At 35.4% G+C, this 25,211-nt stretch overlaps 1 protein-coding gene across 1 annotated transcript in view; it reads right to left on the bottom strand.

Annotated features, from left to right (window-relative positions):
* Window positions 1-4,785: 4,785 nt before the first annotated feature.
* LOC135208452 (protein big brother-like) overlaps window positions 4,786-25,211 on the bottom strand; it is a 52,392-nt gene continuing 31,966 nt past the window's right edge. The window contains exons 3-6 of the mRNA XM_064240643.1: window positions 21,806-21,904; window positions 9,342-9,458; window positions 5,953-6,117; window positions 4,786-5,016 (exon numbers count right to left, since the gene is read on the bottom strand). Coding sequence (XP_064096713.1) covers window positions 5,956-6,117; window positions 9,342-9,458; window positions 21,806-21,904 — 378 coding nt within the window. The 3' untranslated portion in view covers window positions 4,786-5,016; window positions 5,953-5,955. The remainder of the gene's footprint in view (window positions 5,017-5,952; window positions 6,118-9,341; window positions 9,459-21,805; window positions 21,905-25,211) is intronic.

Genomic DNA, 25,211 nt, shown 5'->3' with positions numbered 1-25,211 from the left:
TCAGTCATTCCCTCAGTTTCTGGAGAGGATGTCGATCAAGTTTTCGACAGCTTTTCAACTTTCGTCTGCTGCTTCCATAATTATTACTACTACCTTTTTGTGTTCTACATACTGAAAAAAAATACTCACTTCATCTGATTTGTAATTGGCCTGAAATATAAAGAAATATGCCTCAAGAAAGGGGCTAAAGAATTAAGTATATTTTTGGAGCTCAAAATTTATTTCCCAAGTTTCATCTGCTTAATTATTCTTACAGGCCAACACGCTCTAACTCCTCCTCCACAACAACCCCAACCCCCTCTCCCACCCCCGCAACCACACGGCCCGCTCTCTCATCATAAGTACTTTGTGCTCTTCACATTGCGAGGAACTCAATTCATTTACTTTGTGTTTCTGTCACTATGTATTTAGAAGCCTTTAAGAACTTTTTTATAGACAGACAAACGATTTTGGAATCCAAGATTGACTTTGCCTCAAAGGAAATGAAAGAAAAATTTTAGTATGTAACAATAAGGTGCTTCCGTGTAGGCCACCTTTAGAGTAGGTTCTCGAAGCAAAATTGTGCTCAGTTGCACTGAGTAAAAATGTGGAATGTTACAATACATTAATCAGTTCCCGGTATTAGATTCGACGGTCTATGGTTGTAATGTCCAAATACAGATACAACATGAAAATATTGCCTGTTAGGTAGATACTTTGCATATTTTGCTAATACATCACTGTATCAGACCCATTTTGTTAATCAACCAATTTTCTTCAAGCATTTAGTCTTAATATTCGTAATTTTAATTTTGCAACTGATACTAATCAAGTTTAATATTAGAAGTTACAGTTTCCTTTCCTAATTTTTGTATCTGATAGTAAAAATAGAAGTATTATATTAATGTATCGTATTAAGATCGCAAAATGTTGAGATTCGAAATTTTTTTTTTTTTTTTTTTTTTTCCCCAAAATCATTGGTTATATTCACTGGTCATAGCTAGTAGCCCAGAAGGATTGAAGAAATGAAATCCAGCCATTAATCAAAACAGGTTTATTTCTTGAAACTCAAGACGCGCTACCTTTACAATGTCCTACACATAAATACGATTAGCTTAAGTGGCTAGCAGATCTTTACAAAATATACAACACAGCTCTTATATATTCACTTAGGGATTCTACTGAACAGACGAGAAATGAGTTTCGGATTTAGATACGTTCTAGCGGAACCGAGAGATTATTACGTACAAGGGATAATTAACGAATATAATGCGAAAAGATATACGTGATTTTACAAACGCCAATAGTGACAAGAGAGGCTTCTCATCTGCGTCGCGTTCAGTGAATCCCCAGAAATATACTGTGGACATAACAAAGGAAAACATCAGTAGATCAACATAAAGGTTAAAATACCCTTCTCTGAAATCGGATTGACAGCTTCGTCTGTCACGAGTGTGACGTCGTGAGGTGTTCGTCTGCCGTAGAGTAACGAGAAATCTTATTGCACACTTCATTAAGAGGGGGAAACATTTTTTTTTCCAGTTTTATAAAGTAATATTTTTTGGATATTTCTAACCATTTTGAGAAAATAACTACAAAGAGCAACTCTTTCAAGCTGGTGAAAATCTTCAGGGATGGACTTTTACAAGTGGATGTATATATTCATATATATACATTCGTGAACATGCACACATATATGTATGCGATCATTATCAACATCAATAATACTTGCAAGTCACGTCAGAATGTTAGCTGCGAGGCATAATTGTTATAATAATGCTGTAGTCAATCCTTATTGTAAAGAACCTTATTATTAGTGTTAGTAAAAGAAAGCACATAATCAGTCCAATTTTTAGGAGTCAAGTGAGATTTAGCCTGATACTGAAACAGAGTATTTATGAATTAATGATAACGAATTTCAACCCATCATCAAAATCAGATTGAATTTCACTCATATTTGTTCATATTTCGTCAACGCACCCGAATATTCAAATTTGCTTCATAAACGCACCTGACCACCCAAATTGGACCGATTATAATTTGTCACATAAAATCACCATTTACCTCGAAGGTAACCATTGCCCCTCACATCAGATTGATATAAATTTTCCAGTACCTTTTGAAAAACATCTTCACAGCATCCCAGGAACATTTTAACCATCAGGGGAGAATCGTCTTCCTTTGAATTAAGCTACGAGTCAACAATATCTTTGGTATTATCCATTAACGTGCTTTCAGGGTCTTGAACCGATAAAGAACGCTCTTCAGCGAGGAAAATTTCACTTCGTAATATCTATCCTTGGTACTATGTATTTTTTTTCTCTTTGTCTTGGAGGGAGCGGAAGAAAGTTTGTCTTTGGGAAATCGATGAAGATACCGTCAACAATAATTAACGTGGATAAAATAAAGTAATACAGAGTCGTTTATATCCTCTAGAACTCAGATCGGCCAACCTCTGGTTCCTATAGGTTGAACGGGAACGGCACAGGTATCCTCGTAGGTAACAGGTTTGTAGCCGAAGATATACATATACTTCTAACAAGACGCCCAAGAGCGGACCAAATGGAAATCTGAACTGTTGCGTAAATTCGCCGATCTTTCAAAGACAAACCTAACCGGAAATACGAACAAAATAAATATATGTGGTATGGCATCTCCTGCGTAAGGACCGTCCTATACCTTACGATATCAATCAAGTCAAAACGGAAATCGAAAGAAAACGAAACGAAATGTTGCTTAGAATGGATTAGCCGTCAGCGTTAGAGAAGCTGTTGTGTGTTAATCACTTAATTAAGTCATTATGAAGTTACTGGTGAATCCGTTTAAGCAGGAGGCGCAATTAGTATATCGATCTGCGCCTCGTGGGTTGATGAGAGAGTCAGCTCATGTTTATTCGCTGTCTTTTACGGTAAAAGAGAAAACATGAAAATAAAGTCTCTGAGGAAAGCTCGATTCTCATTTGCCGGCTTTGTAGACGACCGCCCGCGGATACTGACATTTTTTTTAATGATGTTAAAATTTTTTTTTATTATTAAAATAGATGGACAGACTAACATTGAAACCTATAAAAGGGAGAAAGGAGGTCTTAGTAGTTATATGTTGGTCGTAAATACAACTTTGCGGTAATAATCTTATGTGGTAACATGTCTATGCTTTATCTTCATAGATTTCTCATATCTTGACCTCATTTTCTCTCGTGTGATTTTCAAGTCATTTTTGATATTGTATGATTTAATTGTAAGTCAGTCTGTCATCTTGCACCAACATAACTGACATAATTTGAGGAGTAAAGCTATATAGAACTGAATAAGTGTGTATACTTATACATACATATATATATGCATGTATACATATACAAGTATATCTATGATATGTAAATACACATACATATATATACACATGCACAAGAAAGCAGTGAAATAGAGAATAGTGAGGAAATGTCAGCATCCTACAGGCGTCCTTGGTCTAATTTTGTAAACACGTCAAACGGGAGTGAGCCCTGAGGGCGTTAGGAGTCTTATAGTGTTGATATAGATTTCTGGTTTTTACTCGAGCCAGCGGAAGGTCTCCAAGGGCGAGAAAAAAGAAAGAATATTATATATATATGTATATATATATATAGTATACTATATATATACATAATAGAAGCTATTATGAGATGTGGCACATAGTTACTGGTATACACCGTAAGCAAAATAATTGTATTCTGGGACCCACTTGGGGTTATTAGTTGGGTCCTTCTTTATACATTCAAATATATGTATACAATTACAGTATATGTAATAGATCCTGATAACTATGTCGGTAATATTAGTGTTCTTTGTATAGGATACACTATATATATGTATACATATATATATATATAAATATATATATATATATATATATATATATATACACACATAATATATGTAAATATATACGTATATGTATATGTATGTATATATATCAAGTGTGTAACAACAAAAATAATCTAATTACATATTTATAATTTCACCTGTGTAAGCAGTAATTCCTTCATGATTAATCACATATAAAATGAGACATCTTTAAAAAGCAAATTATTAGCTGAATTACCTGGTGATAATTTAGCAAGTTCACCTGTCAATATTTTCCGCAAAATCATGTATGCATGTTTAGTGTTTAGACATTTACGACTCTAAATGTATAAATATGTACACAATTTTCTTTTACGGAAAGTCATAGTAAAAGTCTCTTACATCTTTCCTTTGTTTAAATTGGTGACTTCAGATTTTCTGAAAGTCTTGTATTTTATTTGTTCATGGTCTTTTCTGTAGTGGTATTCGTAAATAGCCTCTTCTTCAGAAATTCGTGTTGACCCAAAAGTTTAACCATCTGGTCTTTGATATAGTTGCCTTTTTTTCAATTGCAGCTGCCAGCATTTTCTTTCTATGTATTTTGCTCTTGTCGTCGCTTGTTCCAATGTTCTTGCGCTTGCATTCCGTCGCGTTGGGTACAGAACCGATTTTCAACTGTTTCTGTGATTTATTGGTAATTTTAATCTGTTTCTCATTTTTGAATTTCCATCTATCTATATTTGTCTTTTTTCTTGTATTAATCGTTTTATGCTTTTTCTTGGAACGCAGTCATTTTCTATTAGAGATAAGAGTTCATGGATAAAATGCGAAGAAATGCAGGTTGTAACGATATCACCAAACTGTATGTTGTAAATGTACAACAACGCTGTAAATTTCTTATTGGTTATACGAGCATAATTCATTCTGAGAAATTCAGTGACGCACGGAAATTACGTCAGTAATCTTAACACTTGCGCGTAAGTGAATATTCTAATTTATATTATTAGTTCTTACTTATGGGAAGATAACAGTCTTCTTTTGCTTTGGAACAACTGCATACGGATACACGCAAAAAAAAAAAAAGATGATAATGCGTCTCCTGAACTCGTGTCAGATATCCTACATGTCTGTTTCTTCTTCTTCTTCTGGTTTTTCTTCCTTTTCTTCTTGCGCTGTTGCTTACCGTTGTCTACAGCTTTCGATGAAGGAGGCTCAAAATCTACGGAGGGGGAGGAATTGCCGGTAAATAAATGACCTAGTGTGGAAACCAATATGTTGTGAAATATAGTTTCAGGCCGTAGTGGCCTAAGGCAACTAAATATGATTATTCAAAATACATATAAATAGATGATTCTGTAAATTTATCTGGGGACGTGGGCATAAAAGTAATATATATAATTATAGATACATATACATAATATACATATATATATACACATATATATATACTATATATATATTGGTAATATATATATATATGGTATATATGTGTGTATATATATATATATATATATATATATACACACACACATATATATTACTAGAAGAACCCCATTCAAATTGGATGGTCTCTAGAGGAGCTATGCATTCAACTAGATACCATCCAGTTTGAATGAGGTCCTTCTAGTAATTATGCTACTGCACAGAACAATTGTGTATGTGAAAAGTTAACTTACTTGACCTCGAATTGTATATATATATATATATATATATATATATATATATAATATATATATATATATATATATGCTTAAAAAATCACAGTAGATGCACGTGACTTCATTAAATAAGCGAATACCACAGGAAAATGATAGACAGAAATCCAAGTGCTTTCGTCATTACTAAGACATTGTCAAGGAACAATGTCTTAGTAAAGACACAAGCGCTTGGATTTCTAACTTTCTTTTTCCTGTGGTATTCGCTTAAATATATATATATATATATATATATATATATATATATATATATATATATATATAATATATATAAGTTACCTATTTACTTATTATATGTATTTGTTATATATGTGTGTGTGTGTATGGATGTGTGTGTGTTTGTGTGTGCGTGCGTGTGTATTTGTGTACGTGTATGCAGCACTGCAGTAATAACCATCCATCACAGACCTACGTGTCAGAGATTACGTGACAAACCTTACCTGCTAGCGGACTTGTATGTTAGCTTGCTCTGAGTGTGCATGGGCGTGGGCGTGAGCGTGGGCGTGGCTCGTCGTGGGTACTCGGAAGGCCCTCTGCTTTTCTTCGAATTCGCGAAGGCGGGCTTTGTATTTCTCGATTTCTTCCCGCAGGATTCGGTCTTCCTCCTGAAGGGAAAGTTGAAATGGGATGTCCATTAGCATCAAGTATTTAGACGAGTAAGTTAATATTATTATTATTATTATTATTATTATTATTATTATTATTATTATTATTATTATTATTATTATTATTATTGCTGTTGCTGTTGTTGTTGTTGTTCAGGAGATGAGCCTCATTCATATGGAACAGGCTTCTAGGGTCCTCTTTAAACTAGAAAGTTATTATTTTATTATTATTATTATTATTATTATTATTATTATTATTATTATTATTATTGTTGTTGTTGTTGTTGTTGTTCAGGATATGAACCTTATTCATATGGAACAGCCTTGCAAGATCCTCTGACTGAAAATCAAATTTCCAAAGAATACAGCGTTCATTTGAAAAAAAAATTTCAGCCGATAACAGGAAATACAACAAAAAATAAGATATTAGAAAATAAAGATAAATTAACAAATGAATAGATAAATAGGTAAAAAGGTCAATAACTTATTAAAATCAGAAGGAGAATTGTTTTAGGGTACCAGTAATTTGTAGGTATATATATATATATATATATATATATATATATATATATATATATATATATATATATATATATATATATATATATATATAGAGAGAGAGAGAGAGAGAGAGAGAGAGAGAGATTTGCATTCCGCATTCTTACATCTGTTACGAAAACTGTTATGAAGGAATGAACAGAGATATCAGAAGATTTTTAAAGGAAACAGAAAAAAAATTATTTTTATAGCAGCGAAAGCTAAAAAAGAAAAAAAAAACATCATCTTTTTCTGGAGATCACAACATGTAAACTCAAAGCCGGCCCATATTACGCCGGAAGATATAATTACGGAGTAATTCGTGTTTTTATGAGTAGAAATTATCATCCTTTATGTAAATCGCAGAGAGACCCGCTATAGCAGCCTCGTTATTCAGTGCCCATTTCTGGCAGGTTTTGTAACTGTTTATCAACACTGACATCTGAACGATTCTAGAAATATACTGAGGACGTGGCGAGATTCGCCAAGTCTCTTAGTTCTTAAAATAATCTTCTATGGTAAGAATAGGTTAATGACGTGAATTTAACGCAGGATATCAGTCATGTTGGACCAGCGCTGTTTTCTCTCTACCTAAATTGACTTCATTAATCGCTCAGAAAACAAGGGTTCCTTCATCTTGAAGAGATTGTGGGTGATAAACCTCTGTGATTGTGCATATCTTATTATGAACAATTGTTGACGCGTCTGAATACAGGTATCACTATAGGAAATTTAAATGTTAGATATAAATTAGCAAGTAGGTTTCTTAATTAAATACACATCCTTTATCGTTCGACATAGTTAAATAGAATGTCAGAGAACGTTCACTTCTGACAAACACATTACTTCTAAAAATAATTAGACAAATGCCAATAATAACCAGTGATTTTATACATAATTTTAGAATTCATTTTTCATCATTAATAATAATATAAAAAAAATATAGAGCTTTGGTAAACTGCTTGCTTACTGAAAATTATTTATAGATGCTTGATCTCCCTTTAAGAGCATTTCTATGTATACATTTATAGTTATAAGCCACTTGTTCGTTTTGAAGTTTTGAATTTGGACCGTAAGTTTGTTAAAGGCTCTTTAAACTTCCAGTTTTGTGCTTTGAACAAATCTCAGTAAGTCTGTCTTATTCTGAGTACTCGCTCTGTAGCGAGTGCTAGGACTACTAGGCCTCTACTTGTGAAGAAAAATACTTTATTAGCCGTCTATGTACGTAACTAAAAATTTTGCTATTAAAAACACTTTTAACATACTTGAATTTTTAGGCATATTAGGATTTCCCCCTATTGGCATCTGGAGCATACGGTTGTAAAAATAATGAACATAGTATGACCATAACATACTACAGCACTGGTCGTTTCTCGAGGTTTCGTGATAACCACATACCTAGAAATAACAAAAAAAAAACCGTAGACGAAATTAGCTGTTCCATTTAGACGAATAAACCCGTAAAGAGTGCTTTTTAGAGGCGTAGAAAATGGAACAGTCATATATCTATTTAAACCCAGAAGGCGATCTATATTCCCGAGAGCGCTTTCTCCTCGTGGTCAACAAATGGCTTTCCAGAGGAGGCTGGCTCCATTTGACTTACAAGCTTAAGAGGTGGGTAGTGAGTCTCTTCGATCTTCTTGAACACACACGTATTTATTGTGGCACGGCGATCGTTAGGGAGATATGAGAAATATATAATTTAATGGAGGATAAAACGATATTAGAGTTACCTCGTAACCCTTCATTAAATTTATTAAAACTGATCTCCGTCCCTTCAGAGAGAAAGTTGAAAAAACGAGATGCCATTATCGTAAATTGGGTTTAATTATAGTTATTATCTGGTACCAAATAATAGTTTTATAAAATCCAGTGCGGTTAAAGCACGGCTTGTTCTGGTTCTGTTTTTTCCTCTTGGGTTCCGCGTCTTCACGATTACGGTGGACGCATTTTCGTTTTTCCTATTGTTTCATTCATATATATGTGTGTGTGTGTATATATATATATTTTTTTTTTTTTTTTTTATATATATATATATATATATATATATATATATATATATATATATATATATATATAGAGAGAAAGAGAGAGAGAGAGAGAGAGAGAGGAGAGAGAGAGAGAGAGAGAGAGAGAGAGAGAGAGAGAGAGAGAAATGGTCTGTCACAACCACAAAACTACATCGTGCTCTTTTGTCATGGTTGTAAGATACACAATTGTCTGTACATATATTTGTAACTATAACAATTGAAGAGGTATGTTGGACCATACATGCACATAATGTGCTTACAAATGTGGATCTTTTAATCAGTTGTAGATGTTGTCAATGTACCATTTCTAGTTACATTGGCGCTTTAGTGCAAGGGGGAGAGAGAGAGAGAGAGAGAGAGAGAGAGAGAGAGAGAGATAGAGAGAGACGAGAGAGAGGAGAAGAGAGGAGAGAGGAGAGAGAGAGAGAGAGAGAGTTTTGTCTATAACGAAGTAAGTTAATAAAGCGATGATTGCATTTTATGGTACATAACTGTCAGTTTCAAATGTGGTGTAATGCAAAGACTTAGGAAAGAAAGAAAAAAACTATGCTTATACTTGCTGGAAAATAACAAAGCAAAAGAAAATAATCTCTTCATTCCCTTCGAGATCTATAAAAGCGCAAGTTGTTTCCTAAGCAGTAATTATTGAGGACTTACGGCGGCGTTTTCTTCGTCGAACTCCAAGCATCCAACACCATCCAGCCTCTCGAGGTCTACGTATCCTCTCCACCTGACGCAGACGCCGTTCATGATGAAGGGGGACCTGAGGTGCACCTGCAGAAGATACAAAAGGATAGGTTGTGTCGTTAGATCTGTTTTACACGGGAATGAATTACTGCGAACATTATGACTTGGGAGGTGGATAACTATCTATATATATATATATATATATATATATATATATATATATATATATATATATATATATATATATATATTATGTGTGTGTGTGTGTATGAGGGAGACGCTGATGAATCTGTTTACATATTATGGAATTTAATTGTTTTAGACTGTCATTATTTTTGGAATTAGTTTTTTATTCGAAGATTATCGAATAATTAATTCGTTCTTAGTTCCGAAGTAAGAAGAAACATTTTAGTATTTTTTCTTTTAAATTATGGTATTATTCACATATTAGCGATAAAAAGTATTTATAATCTATCAGTTATTTCTTCTTGTGTTTTTACCATCTGCTCATTTGCCTTGTTATTGCTAAGTATATATTGTAATGATATATTATCGTTTATCTTTGCTGTACTTTTATTTGAAAATTGCAGAGACTGTTTACTCGTTAAACAAAAAGGGGGTTACCCGTATTAACATAAATCTTTGTCTTAAATTTAAAATGAAAGTATTAGTTTCTTTATTTTAAAGCTATCTATCAATTAAGATATCTTTCGACTCGAAAAGTACGGCATCTCTCTCTCTCCTCTCTCTCTCTCTCTCTCTCTCTCTCTCTCTCTCTCTCTCTCTCTCTCTCTCATTAACATGTTACCCGAAATCTCTTTGGCTTGTAAAAATCTGGACACGAGGACAATAAATCCATAAATCTGCCATTGGAGCTGGGTTCTGGTCCAGTGTAGCCGTAAATCTGTCAGTTTGCCTTCACTGATTTACATCATTAGAGATGCTGTAGACCGTGACGTCTGGAACAATTGAGGACATGAGAAACGCATTTCTATGGGCCAGGTGTAACGCCCCCCCTCCCCCTCCCATGCTCCGACGTCCTCCTAATTAAGAAGACGAAGAAGAAGAGGAGGAGGAGGAAGAGACGACGAGTAGGAGGAGGAAGAGAAAATAGAAAAACGAGGAGTAAAATTTTGTGATTTTGGTGATTAAAATAATTTACATTGTGGCACGTTTTCTTTTTCTTTTTTTTTTAAGAAAACGAGAAAATCACATCGAAAACGTTTTTAGAAGTGGTTGCTCGTTTGATAATCCAAGAGCAAAATTTTACTTATGTTATTATTCACGATTATCTTAACGTCAAAGTAGGCAACGCACATAGTGAAGATTCTTAAGTCAACAAATACATCCCGACGCCGTTTTGCCTAATCACAGACCTTCTGTAATCTGTGTTTAACTGTCACACTTGGTAATCTGCAAAGTCGAGATGTTCTATCCGTGTTTGACGTTTTTTTTTTTTTAATTCAAATTACCGTCAGTCACGATGAAAACAGTTTTCTCTCAGTGTTAAAATACACGTATTTTCCGCTGCATTAATGTTTACCAAGTATCATTATTATCGTCTTTTTTAAACTATAACGGTGTGTAATGTTGTGGAAATGTATCTAAAAATGAGCAATTGCAATAAATTATGCTGTTATTACCGTCTATGGTATGTTATAGTAATTAGATGATTTCGAGTCACCATCATAAGTCATATGACAGTTTTCATTTCATGCTAAAGTCCAAATATCATTATTATTTTCCATATTAAGGTTATAATCCAATTTGGGGGTCACATACTAATCTTTCCCTCACCAGATTTCAACCCTTGATCTTCATTCATTACTCCCGAGCTCTGGTAGTTTAGTTGATCTTCTTACAGTTTCGTGAAATTGATATTGCTACAGTTTCTTCTTTAATATCATCGTAATCACCAGTGTTGCCATTCCACTTTTTTGTTGATTAGCTTTTGCTTCTACGATTCCCAATATTTTTACTGTTGCTATTATTATTATTATTATTATTATTATTATTATTATTATTATTATTATTATTATTATTATTATTATTATTATTATCCTTGTAAATTTTCGGTATCAAGTTGCCGTTTGGTTTCCCAGTGCTATTGAAAGGGCTTCCAGTCCTGTGCATTTTAAGTAATATCTGATGAAAAGTATAATAACATTCAGATTCCAAGTCAGATCGATGCCATAATAGATGAAAATAAACTATTGATGATTCACGAACGCTGGTTTATTAACTCAGAGGGCATCAGTCCGAATGTGAACTGGTAATAGACATGTTACACTGTAGTATTTGTTTCCTTGAATTAGAGTATCTTGCTCTTGTATTTCAGGCGTTGATATGAGAGATTTCATTCAAGAAAATACTATAGAAATAGTTCAAGGACTTCATTCTTCTTCGCCATATGCTCCAGAACAACTGAATTGTTTGAATGAATTTCAAGAGCAATTTAGCAAAGAATATTTCCTGGTGTGTTTTTCAATTTTCCTTCTCACGTCATGAGAGCCATTTGTCAGGGGGTAGTAGCGGCTTAACCACACCGTTTCCAAATAGACTTTTAAACTATTTAAGAAATTGTCCCAACAGGCCCTTAGACACCCCTCACCACTAGTGTCTGGTTTGGCCCAGACAACTTGTCCGCTAACCAGAGAAAATTGTCCTCGTAACCATAGAAAATGGGCTACTGACCACAACTCTTGCCAACTCGAGGCGTTCGACAACCCTAACGTCTTTTTTACAGTCGAATTTAGCATAATTCCCTTTTCTTAAAAGTCAGACATTAAGATTTCTTGGAAAACTTCACTGGGAAATAAATCACGATTTCTATATTTATTCTTTAGCATATTTTTTGTCAGATATCGAAGGGAGGCTCTGACCCTTCTTGGCAACTGGCGTTCTTCAAGGGGGCCATATCCTCATCTATCTTTGCTTGTAAATCTGTCCAAACGTTCCCTGGGGTCACTCCGGACGCTGTTCACACTTCTTAATGCCCGCCTTTCGACCACACTGACTGAGGCATTGTAGTCCTCACGGTCCATGGAAGTCCCAGTCCCTCCCTGGTCCCCTTGGTACCCACGCCCTCCTAATATGAGAATTCTATACCCGAGGAGGAGGGCGAGAGAGAACGAGGAAGCATCATACTAAGAGGAACCACATGACCGGGCAAACAATGGCTCATTATTTCTCTCGCAATTTTCTCTCCCCTTGACGTCTTTCTCCTCCGGTTCTAATTTTAGAAGGGCCAATTATGTTCACGCCTTTTAGGGTCAATTTGCTCGTTGGAGGAAAGGCGGAAGAGGACCAGTCTTTCTGGAAGAATCTGATGTTGATTTCACAGTAATACTAAATCTGCCTGCTTTGCACATTAGTAGCATTACGCAAATAATAAAAAAAAATGTTCACCCGTTTCTTAAAACACAGTTAAAATGAAATTTCTCGAAGCTTCTGCAAAGCCGGCCACAGCACAGATTCATCGGTTGGCAAATTTGTATACTTCACCCAGACATTATACTGTCCTAAATAATATATATGTACATATGAAGGTATTTTACTGTAATCCAACAGTACACTATAGATAGAAATGCCCATAAAAAATTTTATATAACGTTGCATATGTATATTTTGGATACTTACCCTTCTGTATCCCTGTTCACTGGTGAAACACTTCACCAATGAACAGGGATACAGAAGAAGTATCCGAAATACGTGGCGGAAAAGTGTGAGGGTATACAGTGTTTTATAGATATTTTTACCTTCATAAGTCATTATTATAAAGTTTGCGTTCGTGTGTGCAAAGGTATTGGTCTATTTAAGATGCCTCCGTTGCATCCGATACACTGTGTTTTATTATTATTATTACTATTATTATTAAGTAATTAACTGCCCTTCAAATGAGACTGTTACAAAATTATCAATTTTTCAGCACCAAGAATTTCGGGGAAATGTCAAGGTAAAGCTTCTCTCTCTCTCTCTCTCTCTCTCTCTCTCTCTCTCTCTCTCTCTCTCTCTCTCTCTCTCTCTCTCGCCAGCGGAGAGCCTTCCAGCAGCATTCACGTCCGTTTATTTTTCCCCCATTCCACGTCGCCCCTTTCATTTCTCCTCCTGCCCCTTCTTTCACATTTTGGGAGCCGCCTAGAGGCTGGCTGGCCCTTTTCACAACTCATTGACCCTTTTCATCTCCGGGTCACTGGTTGAGGAGGTAAATATTGATTTCACGGTCACTACGCCACGTTCTGTATGTGCGTGTGTGTGTGTTTGTACGTTTGTGTGTGTATGTGTTTGTGATTTATTGTTAATCCTAAAATTACAACTTCTTTTAGGAATCCATTTTTAAGGCCATTCAACTGTTACGCATGATAATGGTAATTACAGCAAAATTAACACATTTTTCATAATTTGAAGAATAATTAAGAATAAATACTGCGAAGGGATGGTCTGCCAAGTCAGGTTTTCTGCCAATAATGAAACCTATTTAGTAGAGACGTATGTCCGTGTATATAAATTAAAAGAAATTCCACTTCCCGTTCATGTATCCGGATTAATTCTTCGTACTTAGTGTGAAAATATTGTTATACTCTTGAGTGGTTTTCATGGTAGATGGTAGGAATGGTAAATGCATTCGAGAAGCGTGTATATATATATATATATATATATATTATATATATATATATATATATATATATATATATATATATATATATATATATATATAATACATATATAATATATATATATATATATATATATATATATATATATATAATATATATATATATATGCATTATTCCATCTGACTTCAGGTAATATCTGCTTCGTTCAGTTCCCATTCACTTTCCATCAAGGTGAATACCTTTATATGAGCCCATTCTCCCCCGACCCGAAGGTTAAGATGCCCCTGGTGGCTGCCTGCTGCCCTCGCCTCACAATAATGAAATGGCAATCGGTGTATAAAACCGATGACAACGCCGGGAATAGCGTTACGACTCCGTTGTCGCTCCGGTGGACAAATATTATCAAGGAGGCCGAATGTCACACTCCTCCCGACGCTCCGTTCTCCTTATATATTTCTTCCCTTAACCGGAAATCTCTCTTATTCGGAATTGCCGGAGTGGAAGTGACGCGCCATTGGCTGCCATGATAAACGTGACGGTTTTATCGTCAGCTGATTGCAGGAGTCCGGGCAGTGGGGGAGCGGGGGACGCTCCCGGTGCTCCTGGGCTGGCGGGCCGGGCTCCAGGTCGCTCGGTCCTCGGACGCGACGCTGCCGCTGCTATTGGCTCCAAGGATTCATTCGGCGACAATCAGCCAGCCACTATTATAAGAACTTCGTCTTCGTTATGTAAGGGCTCTCTCTCTCTCTCTCTCTCTCTCTCTCTCTCTCGTTACTCGAACATTTGTTTTCGATATGCAGAAAACTATTCTTCTCTCTCTCTCTCTCTCTCTCTCTCTCTCTCTCTCTCTCGTACATTTGTTTCCGTTTCCGAGTGCAAATAAACTATTCATCTCTCTCTCTCTCTCTCTCTCTCTCTCTCTCTCTCTCTCTCTCTGCAAAGTTACATATATTGTCATTATGCAAAAAACTGTCCCTCACTCCCTTTCTCTCCTCCTCATTAGCTCTGTCGTCGACGTAGATGATTTTGCTAGTTGCAACGCCACTCTATTAAAATGAACCACTCAATCAGTTGCACTTGTATACACTATGTAAAGTACTCTCTCTCTCTCTCTCAGGAACTCTTTGGTCTGCCCAGATGATCTTGATAGTTGCGACGCCACTTTATCAAAATGATCATTCAATCAGTCGCGCTTGTATACACTAGACAAAGAATCTCTCTCTCTCTCTCTCTCTCTCTCTCTCTCTCTCTCTCTCTCTCCTCTTAAAACGAGAAGAGTGGTTCCTCTAATACAGCGAGAGACATTTCCGTCGGGGAAGCCAATTTTCGATGCTAATAAATTCACAGGAACAAGCTTGTTAGATCCCAGAAGTGGTATTTATGGAACAGGCCAAACGGGCATTCCGATCCTAATCAAATTATTTCTGTTTGATATGCAAATCTCACTGCTACCTTGCTTAAGTGCCTCGCAGTCTGCAGCACGTACTTGACGCATATTTGCGAGAGAGAGAGAGAGAGAGAGAGAGATGACTAGTTTTTTGCCATCGGAAATAAATGTACGAGAGAGAGAGAGAACGAGATGAATAGTTTTCTGCATATCGAAAACAAATGTACGAATACAGAGAGAGAGAGAGAGAGAGAGAGAGAGAGAGAGAGAGAGAGAGAGAGAGAGAGAGATTTTCAATATCGAAAAGAAATGTTCAAGTAATGAGATGGAGAGAGAGTTTTTTTCCATAAATGTTCAAGTAGAAAGTGAGAGAGAGAGAGAGAGAGAGAGTTTTTCCATAAATGTTCAAGTAGAAAGTGAGAGAGAGAGAGAGAGAGAGAGAGTTTTTCTTTTGTAAGAGTTTTGACGCTGTTGCTGTAGTACAAATGAACGAAGTTTCTACTCGTGTTCTTATGTATATAGAAATGTGCCTATATTTGCATAATGCAAGAGTGATTTATGTCATGTCACCTAAAGAAATCAATGGATGGTTTTTGCTTTTCTGACAAGCGAAAATATTTCCTTAATATTTCCTTCTTTGTTCTGAAATATGACTGGATGGCTTTGCCGTTTTCCTTTGAGGAATTACAAGTCTAAAAATTGAGTTCGTTCTTGAAAACTTTTCAGGATAGGAGAGTTTTTCAATATAATCCTCATCCCCTCCCCCAAACATCTCCCCCACCACCCTAATCGCCCCTCCCCCATCACCACAACTATTGTAACTTCATTTAGGCGACGGAAAGTAGATAGTAAGACAATCCAACACACCAGGTTGGTTTTTCGAGGCTACGGAGATAAGTTCTCACAAAACTCATAAGGTTTCTTCCTTGTTACCCGAAGCTTCATTAATAGAATAGCTTATTATTTTGAGAATGAATTCATTTAAGAAACTAAATTAGATAGATATCTAATAATATATATCGTTATCCTACAGAAAACTGTCGGTAAAAGGGTGTAATCGTTACATTTAACGGTTAAGGAATTTCGCTGTGGAAAGTCACTTTAATTTTTAACACCAGACGATAATAGTGGAAAGAATATCTTTCTGGAGTACTGTACCTGTTTGTTAGTTGAGATGACGTCTTTCCTTTATCTTATAGGTGGTAGTCCAGTAACGAATAAATCAAGGGCACCAGGGTCTAAATTTGAAGCTGTTTCAAAATTGAGGCATGATGGATTTTCAGGTCACTGAGATGTTGTTCAAATGCCATGTTTGTCAAAGGCCCCATACTCAAGCGGTTCAGTGTTGCAACCGTAAATGACTTTTTATCAGTCAGTCTGCATTTTTATACTTCTAAAAACGTCCTGTTTGTTCACTCCTAAGCGCACTATGTTACTTTTACATTGTTACTATACTTATGTAATATCTTGACTCGTAACATCGTGCATGCTTAAATCTAAGCTAATGATTTCGGTTACAAAATTCATTGGCGCTTTCAGGAAAAGGTTTGGAAAAACTCAATTACTAAATATTTTTATGATTCTGTTTATAGATACAACAATGAGAAAAGGCGAAGAGGAACGTTATGGAAAGGTATTTATGCAAACTTTTTACTGTCTACTTTCAGCTACTCACAGTAGCAATCCTTTCACTGTCACACTTATGTTCACTGCAGAAACTAATTATTGTTTAGAGAAATATTCCTGAATTCTGTGTTGGCATATGGGTGCTGCTTGAGAAATAACTTATTATTATTATTATTATTATTATTATTATTATTATTGTTGTTGTTGGTTGTTGTTGTGGTTGTTGTTGTTGTCAGCAATATTTGGATATAATCGTTCTTCATCAATGATTTTTACATCGTGTATCCAAATTTTATGCATTGTATTGTATTTAGCTTGTTTAGCTTTGTATTTGGCCCTGAAGTAAAATAAATGGCATTATTATTATTATTATTCTAATATTCTAAGTGAGGCTAAGGGACTCGCCAAATTCTGTAGGGTCTTCGAGGCTAAGGACCACTGGTGTTGAAGGTCTGCCTATTATGGCGGGTATGGTGGGGGAGAGGTAGGGACCAATAAGGTGGTCGGTCGTAAAGAAACCCCTGTGTGTATGTGTGTGTTTGTATGTGCGTGCGTGTGTTTGTGTGGTAGGCGGGGAAACGGTTCGGCCTCGGCGGTCGAATATTTGTTGAAGGAAGAAGATTAGTGATGCAGGCCGAGGAACTGGCTTTAAACCACTTGACACTAATTGCATTTAATTGTCTTTTAATGGGAAACTAATTAGGTAAGTGTTAGTAGATCGAGAGTTATGTAAGTAGGATCTGATGTGAGGTTTTGTCTGTGTGTGTCCTGTTGGTTTTGGGATGCTAGGCGGTTTTACAGCATTCAGTTTCAATCAGAAATCTGATAACTGGACGTGGATTGTGGGGTAATGGCCAATTGCTTTGACAGTGATAAAAATTGTCGTTAGCGTAACTAGTATGCATTTTACCTTTGGAATCAGAGGTAGTCATTACAACAATTACTGTGATGATGCTCAAGCTACAACTGCACATTGGCCATTATCCAGAAGAGCGAGGTTTGCGACATTTTAAATACAAAACTGAACAACAAAAAGATTTTTTTAAACTTCACAGCAAGAATTTCCTTTTGAGGTATGGAATGTATCTGAGTTGGTTTGACATTCTTCTTGGAGTGAGCTTCGATAATGCTCTATCAGTTTTATTTTGGTAACTTTAGCTTGTGGAAATAATGATCTGTGTAAGAAATCCAAGGAGACCTTTCAGATTTTAGGGAGCCAAAGGATTTCTTTCAGCTGACTTTCAGTACTCTGGATACTGAAGAACATTAACCGAGAGGGTAGAATTTTAACGCAGATTTTGTATCCCGTTCTTTTTATATACTACTTTTAATACTCTTGGTATAATTATACCTTTCTTTTGATCGGACATAACATTTATTTACAGAAATTTTCGTAGCCCATAACAGATTCATATAGCTTTCTCCGTAACTTCATAATGTCAACAAACCAGTGTGAATGTGATATAAAAAGTTTTAAAAACTTCAACTTTTTAATGTCGAAGCCCAGATTTTACAAATTATAATCGAACAAAGTTACAATTTAATTATTTCTCATTCAATGGCCACCAGTTTAATAAGAAAATGAAATCTGCCTAATTATTTCTAATTGAGTGAACTTCTCTACGACGAATTAAATCATTTGATAAGGATGGCTTCTTATGCGTTCATAGTGCATTGTTCTTTTTATTCCTACAGTCGTTACATGTGCTGGCATACGTTCCTTTTAATTTAACATGAGCAATAAACATCTGTCGCATTACATGCCACCGAATTTCGTAGAAAAGAGGAAATAGCTCAGCGAAAATTGTAAAGTAGTTTAATGAATTCACTCGCTTAAACAGAGTAAACTAGGGCCTCATTTTAGATGAGATATGAAACCAAAGTAACCGAAATGCAGAGTGAGAAATTAGTTATGTATAATAAATGTAATATATATACTATATATATATATATATATATATATATATATATATATATATATATATATTATACCACTAACTAATTATATCTCAATCTGCATTTCGGTACTTTTGTTTCATATCTCATCTAAATGAGATATATATTTATGGATATATATATATATATATATATATTATATATATATATATATATTATACACCAAACTAATTATATTTCCTCCAATCTGCATTTCGGTACTTTTGTTTCATATCTCATCTAAATGAGATATATATTTATGGATATATATATATATATATATATATATCATAATATGTACATATTTATCTATATTTATATATATATATTATATATATATAACATATATATATATATATATATATTATTATAGATATAGATCTGTTTTGTGTATATGTGTGTGACTTTGTGTTTGATGAATTTGAAATGGAAGCCGTTAAATCAGCCGTTTAAATCAGTCTGTAAAATCGGGTCGTTGCGACCAACATTCCTTAATGGAGGCCAGAGAGAATTATATAAGTCCGTGATACACTGACTAACCCCCGGATGTTATGTCCATTAACCATAAATTTCTATCAGAGCGACGTTTGGAATGTGTATATGATTACCTCCTCCGCTTTGCTTATTAGGAGAATTATTATCTCGGACTGGTCCCAGATTGGTCCCAGAGAGAGGCGCCCCAGTAGGTCTTGCAGGCCAATCCTTCTTGGGGCTGTCATTAAGGGCGCTGCAAGATGCCTAATGCTCAACTCTGAGAGACATTAGCCTTCCCTTTATTGCTGATGGAGGAGGAGGAGGAGGCACTTTGCTCTTGGGATCAGCTCTGCCGTGGCCTCGTCGTGGAGGAATTCTTTTTACCCTTCGATCTCACTTTAATTAACCTCGATCCATCAGGCTACGGCAGAGCATTGCTCCTGTCATTAATGGTACCGCCTCCAGTCCTGTCCCAGGTGTTATTTACTTTTTTTTTTATTTCCTTCATTATTATTGTTGTTGTTGCTCTTGCTTTTTCTGATTAGAACTAATGGGACATTCGAATTGTTGGTTTGTTGGATTAAACTATGATTTGCGCGTTTGCTTTGACTTATATTGACGTATGCTTTACACTTCGTCTTTGGAAGCTGCTCTTTGTTTCCTTTTTTTTATTGAAGTTATTAGACATGCAATTTCAGTTCTGTTTTTTCGTTTAAATTATAATTGTACTTTCAGTAATCTGTATGATGCTTATCAACAATGTTGTCTATAAATAGAAAATCCGAGAGAATCTGATCTGGTTTGTCCTCGCCCGGGTGACCGTAGGGGAGACATGACACAGCCACCCACCTCCTTCGGGGTAGGTAGGGAAACGGGAGGGTAGGAGAGACATCCACTCTCCTTCTGCAAACCTGTTTGCCCTCCCCAGTTGGGGGGCGGGGTAGGTATGGGATCGGGAGGGTAGGGGAGACGGCAGCTCCAACAAGCTCTTAACATAAAAAGGAACGCATGATTTCTTAAGAAGGTATCGATTGAACAAGATATCCGAAAACATATTTGTGAATAAGAATTGACGAAGTTAGTGGGAAAATCTACTAATATACGAGGTTCTGAGAATCTTTTAACTGGATCTGGTATTAATCAGAGAACCTGGGTTTTCACAAGTGTACCAAACAGCAAAAAATACTCTACAAAGATAAATAATACAGTCATGCAACAATATCTTTTAGAAGGTAGGTTTATTGTTCTGTTAATTCTGTTGGTAACCAGCTCATTAAGAATTTTCTTCCTTTTTTCTGATGAACATTTAATATTATTACATATTCCAAAAGAATAATTTATCACTTTTAATCTGCAAAGCCAAGGTTTAACATAGAAAGACCTTTCCACTACTTAATCCTATTGCCTTGACTCGGTTGTGATAGGTGCGCATTTCAAAATGTCATTATGTGTATATGTCCTGGTATTTTTATAGGTAGAAAAATACATTTTCATGCTCACATACACAAAAGCACGTCTATGTATGTACAACTTGATCACGAAAATATTTAAAACGTGATGCTATGTATAAATAAAGGTAATGCCACGAAGGAAAATGAAAAACGAGAACTGCCGATATCTTTCGGTCTTAACGACCCTTTACTAGAGGCAAATCGTGCCTCTAGTAAAGGGTCGTTAAAACCGAAAGATCTCAGGCAGGTCTCGTTTTTCATTTTCTTCCGTGGATTACCTTTATTTTTACCTATGCATGTATGTGTGTGTTCGTTTACACTACATTAATATTATGCTTTTTTATTTCTTACACATTTTCTATATACTTCTCCTTTCATATTTTTCCATCATAATTATTATTGAAGTCTTGAATCTTAGTTGCATGTAAGCTATCATTATCCAGTCGCTAACTGTCTTCATAATTGCTTTTTCATTAGGGCCGAAACCGCACTGACGAACATTAAGGTTCATTGTTTTGTATATTTACCTCAATTGCTTTTACTTCTCTTGAGCCTGAATGCATGATGAGTTCACGGTAATTCCTCCTTCACGTGTTTAATTTGTAGTCAGTTATTTGTTTTTCTAGTAGTTTATAGTTTAGAACTTGTACGTCTGTGTATAACAAAGCCTGGCAGAGTCGAATTAGTGTATTTTCGTAAAACATAGGCTCTTGGGCTTCCTTGACATGTATGTAAATGCGCAGATAATTTTTGTGCTTAGTGACTTGGTCACCAGCAAAACTATTCATCATAAATATATAACTTTTACCTGTCTTTCTAGGATTTATAAGGTTAAGTGCTTGAATATTCTTATTATTTCAACGTATGTCTTTCTCTGTAGCTGGAAGCGTGTTGGCAAAAGTGCACGCCATTTTAGGCAATTATGACCAATTTCAGGACACTCACCTTGCCTGGCTCTTTGTCGAAGTCTACTTCTTTATAGTTGTTGGAGAATCCTGTTGGCGAGAGTTGGAGATGCATATTGGTGCCGTTTGTCATGAACGCCTGCAATGAAAAGAAAAAATAATTCATTCATGATCCTCAATTTTCATAGTTACATCGTCATTAACAATTATCTTAATTTCTTGACTCACCTCGAAGTTCCCATATTGAGAAAGTGCCAATCTTCTCCATTAATTCTACTCTAAGGCATTTAGCATCATTAATATCATCGTTATTCCTTTGCTGAGGCATCAAATTGATAGAAACGTCTGTAAATTTTTTTTTTACTTTTTTCAGAATATTGCCTAACCCTTTCAACAATTTTGTGCCATGAAAGTGATATTGACAGATCTGTAATGTGGGTCCATTGTCCTTATATCCACGTTTGCGCTATAATCCTCGTTTGCGCTATAATCTTCTAAGAGAAAAACAAGATTGATAATGTAGATTCATTTTAACTTTGAAGTTTAGTTTGCATTCGGCATTCGGGGACAAAAGCTGCTACTGGATGTCGCTATACAAGTTTCTATGAAGACACATCTTAACGTGTCTTTCAATAATCCATGGACATAATCTTGCTTATGGCATTCATACAAATGTATAATATCGCTATCATTCACATCAGTTACACAATACACACATTGCAACAATATTACTGTGAAGTAAAATGCCCATCAAGGCAATATCGTTCCAAATGATACATCCTGGAAGCCCTGGAAATATGGACAATAGTTTATGTTGTGTGCGTGTGGCCAAGGAAATAAGTTCACTACATCTGAGGAGAAGCTCCGATCGCTGACGGCTGGTCGTAACCGATCAGCCAGTGTTTACATAAACTTCCGGTGGTTGTGGCAATGTACGATAATTGTTATGGCAATGTACGATAATTTCAAGTCGAACCGTAATTCCCAGTTGTAAAATACGAAAATGACGGTTTTTATTAGCCGCTCATATGCCTAAGAGTTTTTTCCTCTTTCCTAAAGATTATATACACTTAAGGACATTGTCGGGTAACTAAACCAGGTACGGGAGTTTCCCAGCAATTGTCTGCTGCTGTTCCATCTCTCGTGGGAGTCACTCGCCCAGAAACTCTTAATTAATGAGAGCCTTTCTGTGATGTGATTGGCTCTTTCAAATACTGCTCAGAGGGAGTCAACTGCTCTTTCCAGGTTGGGGAAACAAGTGTTTTATGCTTACGAGAGAGAGAGAGAGAGAGAGAGAGAGAGAGAGAGAGAGAGAGAGAGCAAATACATTTTCCCCCCTGATTAGAGCTAGCTGTGATGCTAAGCTGCAATGACATAATAGAGACGTTGTGGCGTAGTAACTGCAAGTAATCGGCCTCAGCTGATCGTGGTGTGATACTGGCCAGCTCCTGCTATCAAGCAGCGATTTGGAACGTTTCCACCGTCGTGGGAGAGCCAGAGGTAATGGGGAAAGATGGAAAGGAGGTTTTGGGGGTTGGAGAGCGTCGTCTGAGGCAGAAGCAGATTACTGGAAAATGTGTTGGGAAGAAGGAACTTATTGCCATATATTCTGCAGAGAATGTTTGGCGTTTTAATTACAAGAAGTTATCTGGGCATTATTGTGTAAGGTATCCCATGGGCTTGGGGTGGTTTGTAATAATAATAATAATAATAATATGACGAATTTTCTCAGAGACTGGAATATGATTAAGGGTCCACAATATTATTCAGTATTGGCTTGTGATTATTTATACAAGCATTACAAAAGCTTTCGAAGCCTGTGCTTGGTTCATCTTCAGTCTAATTAATAAAAAAAAGGTTTTCAATTAGAACGAAGATGAACCCAGCACAGGGTTCGAAAGCTTTTGTAACACTTGTATAAATCCACTACTGAATATTATTGTGGACCTACAATAATAATAATAATAATAATAATAATAATAATAATAATAATAATAATAATAATAATAATAATAATAATAATAATAAACCGATAATCATATACTGAGCATTCTCAACACGGCAGCTGGGAAGCCGCAGTATAAGCTGAACGCCATACAACTGCTATTCTTTTCAACGAAGTATGTCTTAAAGAGGTGTTCTTTCATCAACAGCAACATCAATAATAATAATAATAATAATAATAATAATAATATAATAATAATAATAATAATAATAATAATAATAATAATAATAATAATAATGGCATTTAAATAAAACTCATAATCACACGAGTGAATAAAATGGGAAAGTAAATTCACAGTATTATGCCTGTTGGATTTTGTTATTCAAAATATATACATCAAAATAACAAAATCAAACAGGCATACCACTGGATTTACTTCCCCAATAATGCCAGTTATCCATTCGTTGATTTCTCATCTTTGAGGGAAATGGGGAAGTAAGAGAACAGGCACTATAGCATGACGATGGGAAACGTTTTTTTTATTTCTACCAAAACATTTTGGCTTTGAAGCGAAATGCCTCTGAACGGGAGTTGAAGAAACTTCTCATAACCACAACGTAGAGCTACACTTCTCACTGGCCCAGATACTATATTTAAGGAGTAAGGGATCGTCTCAGCATAGTTACAGGATGTGAATCTCTCCACTGATGAAGGTTTTTCTTGAAAATTTCTCCCATGGTCAAGTTTTAAGTATATAAAAACTCCAGAAAGGTATTATTGCTTTTACACTGATCACTTTCGCAATACTATTATTTTTTTTTTACATCGCGCAATTTACATATACACACGAGTGTATATGTAAATTCTGCAGTTTTTTCAGCTCAGAACTATTTCCTGTAGAGGGGTGATCTATCCAAAGCGTTATCTCCGTTACATTATGAAACGGGCGCGTGCACAAAATCAACAAAAAGCAAACCAACTCAACCTATACGAGTATATCTTATTAACAACAAATTCAGACGTCATATTACCGAACGCTGTCATTACCACATCTGCTTTTTCTGCACATTGATCCAGAAATATTTTGGTATTAAAATCGTCGTGCTCTCACTCTCACTTCTGATCAGTTCCGTGTTATCATTCGTATATAAGAGTTAAATACTTATTCAAGCCCATTCATATATCCTTATAAAAATAAACTATATATGTATATGTATATGTGTATATATATAATATATGTATATATATATTATACATATGCAATATATATATGTATGTATATACACGCACACATATGTAATTAATATTATATGTATTACATATATTACGTACACACACTTCATACACACACACCACCAACACACACACAACATACACAAACACTTCACACACATATATATATATACATATATATGTACACACACGCACTCTCATATATCTATATATATATATATATATATATATTATATATATATATATTTTATATATATATATGATATAT

Source organism: Macrobrachium nipponense, chromosome 35, assembly GCF_015104395.2.
Source record: "Macrobrachium nipponense isolate FS-2020 chromosome 35, ASM1510439v2, whole genome shotgun sequence".
NCBI lineage: Eukaryota > Metazoa > Arthropoda > Malacostraca > Decapoda > Palaemonidae > Macrobrachium > Macrobrachium nipponense.
Note: the sequence above shows the minus strand (reverse complement) of the source record. Positions and strands in the feature narration are given on the sequence as shown.